The sequence below is a fragment of the Haplochromis burtoni genome, unplaced genomic scaffold (assembly GCF_018398535.1).
Source record: "Haplochromis burtoni strain Fernald_Lab_line unplaced genomic scaffold, NCSU_Asbu1 Contig_476, whole genome shotgun sequence".
Lineage (NCBI taxonomy): Eukaryota > Metazoa > Chordata > Actinopteri > Cichliformes > Cichlidae > Haplochromis > Haplochromis burtoni.
Genome location: NW_024582837.1, coordinates 45,631 through 52,645, shown reverse-complemented (window position 1 = coordinate 52,645; position 7,015 = coordinate 45,631). Strand labels below are relative to the sequence as shown.

General features: G+C 43.2%; 1 protein-coding gene across 1 annotated transcript in view; it reads right to left on the bottom strand.

Annotated features, from left to right (window-relative positions):
- LOC121811819 (glutathione S-transferase A-like) overlaps positions 1–517 on the bottom strand; it is a 2,102-nt gene extending 1,585 nt beyond the window's left edge. The window contains exons 1-2 of the mRNA XM_042213747.1: positions 277–517; positions 86–151 (exon numbers count right to left, since the gene is read on the bottom strand). Coding sequence (XP_042069681.1) covers positions 86–151; positions 277–444 — 234 coding nt within the window. The 5' untranslated portion in view covers positions 445–517. The remainder of the gene's footprint in view (positions 1–85; positions 152–276) is intronic.
- Between the last annotated feature and the right edge of the window lie 6,498 nt (positions 518–7,015).

Here is a 7,015-nt window from a genome sequence, read left to right as displayed (position 1 = left end):
GCATTGTTTAACATATAATCACAAGTAGTTCTCCAAACTAGAAACTCTGTGGAGACATAACATTCAGATTCATTTGAGTTCTCACCTCCAGATGAAAGCATGCAGCACAGGACTCGTTGAGGGGTACATCCCCACATTTGAAGGCAGGAAGCTTTAAGAGACAGTGCAAACCATAAACACTTTGTGAATGCCAAGTGAATACTCCTTTTTCTCAATTTCAGGAAAACAAATGCAGATTTCAAATATGAGTGTTTACATAGTGTGATATGAACCTACCTGACCCCTGGGGTTGATCTCCATGACTTCCTTTGACTTGTGCTCCCCCTTCTCAAAGTAGAGTTGTTTTTGGTTGTATCCTTGCAGGTTCTTCTCCTCCAGAGCAATCATTACCCTCCAGCAGGCATGCGATCCGGAAGCCCACAGCAGAGTCATGTCCTTGGCCATGATTTCAGAGTGAAGCGCTTAACCTGACAGGTGAAGTCGAGGAATGTTTAAGACTGAAGCTGGAGTGGGTGAAAGCCCTGGCTTTATAGCGCCAGTCCTCTTTGTCACGATTCCTGGAAATAAGCCTCATCCCATTTCTGTGCTCCTACCAAAGATCTGTCACACTAAGATAAATGACACTCGTGAACGTGATGTCATGTCAACCTGATGTACATTTTTAAAAAGAGGTGACTTGTCTTGATTTTTTTTAGAAACTCTTTGATCCAAAGGCAGACAAAGAATCCAAGGGTAGATGGGAAAAAAATCTGAGTCAAAGGGAAACATGAAAAAACTACAGCATGTCAGGACTAAACATTAGACACTGAATGTTAAATAGTGAAAAACTTTTCTAAAACATAATAAAAGACAATGAAGCCAGGGGGGAAACAGTGTATAAAGTAGCTAGAGTGGAAGTTAGAATGATAGTGCTGTGCTCCTGTGTGGTTAGGGATCTTGTCAGCTTTTGCAATTTGCATTTAGTCATACTTCAAACAAATGCTTATCCAGAAAGTGTGATTTATGCCTTTTTTCTTTTTCTTCTTCTCCTTTTTTTTGTTAAATTATTATTTTTACATCAAGGTATTTCCTGTGTCTGCATTACTTTCAGTATGCTGATTTTGCTTACGTTGCACGACATATCAAAAAAAGTTCATTCTGTTCATCTGGACGTAGCAAACACACTATTCAGTTTTCAGTGACTTCTTCAGACTCACTAGAAGTTTTGAATTTCCTTACCTGGATGATTCAGCATGCATCGAGACACTGCATACTATACTAATTTTCTGTTGAGAGATCATATATTAAAACAGAGCATGTGCTGAATGACAAATAGACAATGGTAGCTGGGGTTTTTGTACAGTTGTTCGTTATGTTGAATTAGAGCCTGCTCTGCATGCATTAATCCTCCTTTGCTGCCATTGTGGAGGTTTGTTCTGCCTTTCGCACTGGGCTTTCATTAATAAGGGAGCGACTGCTCAGTGCACCACCCTCTATAAACAAAGTCTGAATTAAAGGATGCCGGATTTTTGAAGAAGGTCTAAACCTTTCATATCGTTATATGTTTGGGTGTGGTGTTTTCTTTTTTTTTTTTTTCTTTTTTTTTGTGGTATGGTGTGTGGTGTGGTGTGGTGTTTTCAATGAAGCTTTGCATATGATGGACATGTTTTCTTTTACCTGGCTTTATTTTGAAATCTCATAAGCTGCTTCATGTCATAGTGATGACAGTGAACCTGTTGGACAGATTTGAGCAGTTTAATGATCGTTATTTTTTTACTTCTCTAATTAATATTACAGATGTTTCCCAAACTGGGCTGATGGGACAAAACAGGAGAACCAACAAGTCCAAAATAAGCTTAGAAAAATTTCCAGAGCATTCAGTAGATAGCACAGGTAAAAGGGTCAAGTCACAGGAAGTCACTTTCCACCAGTGCCTTAACTATGTCAGATAAGAAAATGTTCACAAAGCTCATTGTGGCCAAAATACAGTACACTCAGTGTTCCTTAAAGAGAGTGTGCATTTAATAAAGCAATGCAAATTCAGGCAAATGGCATAAAAAAAGATTCATTCAAAGTGCTTCATTTATGCAATGTCATGCTAACTCAGGGCTTCTGAGTTACCTTTGTGTACAGAAAAGTAGTTGCAGCACGCCCATTCAAATAAACTCTGAATACCTTTGTTAACATATAGATGAGGGTACATGAGATTGGACACCTGAAGCAAACATTGCTTTTCACATTTTCTGTAAGCTTCTGATGACACACTGCAGCACCTGTTCCAACTCCACTCTAAGCATTAGATTTTGTGCTTTCCTTCAGCACTAAAATGTCCGTTTTATTTGGTTAATGTTGACAACTGAGTTAAAATGCATTTAAACCTAATGCAAGTGCAACCTAGTAGGCAGTGGCCAGCTGGCTTTAACACTACGTGTCTCCTTCAGCAGATTGTAATACTCTCCTAGTTTAGGGTAAAGCTTTGCAGTAAGCCTACAGATCATACTGGAAAGTATTTATAAAGTGTTGTGCCTGTCAACACTTATTATACTGACAATACTGCAAGTAACGTCTCCATGTGCTCAACCAAACGTGAAAAGATAAACTGATGGATAACTGCTGAGAGAGCCAGTTCAGACAGGTGACAGTCTAAGACCTACAAAATGTACAGGCCAAAATCGAAGCAGGTTTAGTGAGTTTGAAGTTGTGTTTATGCTGTACATACATACATTTCTCTAAGTAAGCCTCCCAGAAAAACAAAACAATGACTTGAATAGTGTGTCTGATATACTCTGTGGACAAAATTTTAGGACCACACCTCTTAATCTCAGAATTCAGGCGTTTTCAGTCTCATTGCCACATGTGTATGAAATGAAGCATCTAGCCTTGCAGCCTGCCTTCACAAACATTTACAAAGGAACTCATTGTTCTATTTAGCTCATTTAATTCAGCTGTAGGTGGTATTATTGCAAACTGTACTTGGGCTAGAAGAAATACGGACAAAATGATCACATCTATTTTCCATTTTTCCTTCTGTGTAATAAAATTCACAAAGAACATGCTTCTCAATTTATCTCTTCTGATTTAAATAACTCAAATACGTTAACTCAGAATTGTGATGGTGTTGTTGTTTTTTTGTGTGGGGTTCTTTTTGTGTGTGTGTTTTTAGTGGGGAGGGCATGTTCAAGAAAATATTGTACATTTACCATGACGTGTAACTTTTCCATCCTTTAGTATAGTTTAGTTTTCAGGACTCTGCTTTATTTTGTTCATTTATCTTTTCTCTCCCTCTTTAAGTTATTCTTTCCTATATTATGTCTAAAATGCTTTGTTTTTACTCTACATATTTATGTGGTTACATTTTTACTTTTCTACATATCATGACCATGTAGTAACAAATTTGGCAGGCCCTTAAACAAACAAACAGCTTTTTCTTCACTCCACAAGCAATTCCTCGAGCTACTGCAGCTAACTTATCCCACCCCGCCTCAACAAAAAAACAAAAGAGAAAATAAGGACATCTGCTGAGACCTATGGCTTCTTCAACTAGTTACTAGCAGTGTAGGGACTAACGCGTTATTAAGTAACGCGTTACAGTAACTACGTTATTATTGTGGTAATGAGCACGGTAATTAGTTATTATTCCAAAATCAGGAATGCGTTAATCATTACTGGGATTTAGGTAGGGTCATTATTCGTTACTTTGTGTGGTAGCTATCGGAGCTTCCACAGATTCAGTAACATTAGCAAGTGGTGGAGGCCAGCAGGTGGAGGAAGGGGAGGCAAGGAGGAGAGACCGAGGCGCGGTGAGTGTCAGGTGAACTGAACTTCAGGTAAGAAGTTATGACCTGCATTCTATCTGGGTCAGATATAAACCAAGTTTAGGTGGAGTTTATTTTCGTTATGCTGACTTTTTCGTACTGCGTACTAGCTAGCATGAGGAGTTTCTATACAGCTGGGTGGGTGCTATGATGTTATTTTTTTTTTTTTTTTTTTTTTTTTTTGCCTGCCCGTTTGGCTCTTTTGCCATCAGAATTGTTGTCTAAAGGCAAAGAAAGATGCCCAACGGATTTACTTTACCAAATTGACCATCCCAGCCTTGCCGTAATGGTCCATTTGATTCACCTTTTATTGTTTATTTTATTTTCACTTACTGAATACGGGACAGACTTGACTGGGGGAAAGAAGGGGAGAAAGAAAGAGGGAAAGAGAAACAGCTGAGAAGAGGGACGGGGGAGAAGGGCAAAAGACAAAAACCAACAGAACGGGCAGAGAAAAAAAATGCATATATCAATCACCTGGATCACCTGCTGAGAAAGAAAAAAGAAAACAAGCAGAAGAGAACAAGAGTAATAGAATAAACAACATCACAATGATATATGTGAATATGACAGTAAATACTAAATATTAAACATTATTGTGCAGCACATAAGATCAACAGAACACAGTGTGCTTTGAGGTAGGAGCCAAAAAGGGTGTAGTTTGTGGGTGTGATCACCCGTGTGTACACCTGTGAGCATGGACGCGCTTGTTTTTTGTTTTGTTTTTTTAAAAGGTTCCTTCATGTAATAATCTGCTAGAGGGTGTGGGGGGGCCACAGCCCCGTCCTCCAGGGCGTGAGGCAGGTGTGGAGGAGATCAAAACTCCAGACATCCAGAGGCCCCCAGAACACAAGAGACCAAGGAAGACCAACAGAGGGGCAGCTGCGCCACTGTCCCGGAAAGAGCTGAGGAGAGTCCCAGATGAGGGCTCACTCAGCAGCCGCGGAGCAGAAGCCAGGGGGAGTTGCAGTGACGCGCCCGTGAGCTCCGCCGGCAGCCAGCTGCGCCTGAGTGACCGAGCCCCAGGCCGAGAGGCCGGGGGCACCCCACCTCCGAAGTGGCCCGAGCGAGCCCCAGGCTCCAGGCCCCGATAAGCGGCCGCCAAGGAGTGAGCCGGTGTGTACCTGGACGCCCATCCCCGGACACAAAGAACCACCAACGCACCGATGTCTGAGGGAGTCCGCCACTGGCAGGGGAAGTGGTGGTAGGGGGAGATAGGCCTCCAAACCTTGGAGGGCCTGAGATGTCCCCAGAGAGGTGGCGTCTGATACCCAACCTGACATATAGACACAGACATACAGGCACACACAGACACAAACATCCATTCCCACCCTCATGCTCTCATATGCACTTACTCCACACTCAACCAACGTGGAGACAGACATAAAGAGACGCTGTACACACGATCACACTCCCCAAGCGTACTCTACAAACCGGGTCTAGGTGCCCCCGCCCCTGGAGGGGGGAACTGCACCCAGACCCAGGTGGTGTTTCCCTTTTCCCTGCGGTGGGGGGAGGCAGACCGCCCCGACTCCGCAGCAGCAGGAAGGCTCCACACTCCAGACCGCAGTCGGACGGCCAACTCCTCCTCCTAGCCCCCCTGCTCCAGCAGGTCGCAGAGAACGGGGGTGAGAGAAGACTCCAAACCTCCCTCCACCCGCTCATTGTAATGTTGATGCATGTGTGTTCTAAGGTGCATTTAAAACCCAGGAGGGCATGGAGCTACCTGCCAGAGAGCAGCAGGTAAGCGCATGGTCCCTCCTGCTAGCCCTCAATGTCTACGTGTATTTAAAATTGAGAGGTGGGCAACGACGCCAGGGGTGGGGTGTACACCCTGATGGTACTTTGGACTCCGTGTATCGTGCCCACCCCCAAGATCCTATATGTATGTGTAATGAGAGTGTGAGTAATGTGAATGTCTAAGTTGTGGGATAAAATTGAGGCAGAGGCAGCCAGAGCTATGATGTTACTGATGTTGAACTTTATTTTGTTCATAAGGTTAATTATTAGAGTTGCCAACCGTCCCCTAAAAAACGGAATCGTCTCGTATTCAGAGAAAATATTACGCGTTTCGTATTGAGGTGAAAAGGAACAGTTTGTCCCGTACTTCAGCTACAATGAAAAAGACACAAAGCTGGAGTTATTCTGTGTCTTTGCTGCACAGCTGCCTCTTCTTCTCTCATTCTCCCCCTCCCTCTCCTGTTTCTACTTCAATCATGAAACTGATCAATGATCAGCTGACATTGTGAGGGACCAAGCAGCCAAAGCAAAGAGGACACAGGCAAAAAATATCTTCAAAAAGGGTTTTCTTTATTTTAACCCTCAAAAAGTCCAAAATTAACAAAATTCAAAACCATACTTAGCAGGCCCATAAAACAGGTCAACTAAATATAACTCTACAAAAAGTAATTTCCAGAAACTTAAACAACAAAGTGAGACACAACTTAACTCACAAACTGACCTAATTACAAAGACACATGAGGGTAGCTTTTATAATGATTTGGCCAAACCATTTGAACACAATAGGGGGGAAAACAAAACACACACTAATATTAACTAAGCACAGAATAACCTAACTAAACCTAAAACACCCCTGCTCCTGGTAAGCCCATGGTTGGTCCTGCTGAGCAGGCATTTTGTCCCCAGAGTCCTCAGCCACGCCTTTTGCCCAGACAGGAAACAGCCACCGCCCAAACCCAGGTAACTCAAAGAAAGAGAAACATAATTAATATAACAAAACATTTTCAGAAGCTGAAACAGGAAGCTCCAACCCGGAGGGCGGTGCACTGTTGGACGGACCAATCGGAGTCTGCGCTGCGGGACTGTTTTGATCACGCGGACTGGGAAATGTTTCACGTGGCTGCTAGGGACATTGATGAGTACACAGACTCAGTCTGTGGATTTATCAGGAAATGCGTGGAAGATGTCGTCCCATCCAGAACAGTTAAATCCTTCCCAAATCAAAAACCCTGGATTAACGGAGATGTTCGCGGCACTGGCGGCACGGAGCACCGCCTTTGCCTCCGCGAACACATCGGACTACAAACACGCACATTACCAACTCCGGAAGACGATCAAAGCAGCCAAATGTGAGTACAGGGACAGGGTGGAGCAACAGTTTGACAACCCTCGGAGTATGTGGCAGGGACTAAACACGATCACAGACTTTAGAGGGAAAACCAGCACACCGCAGACCACGGCCTCTCTGTGTGAGGATCTAA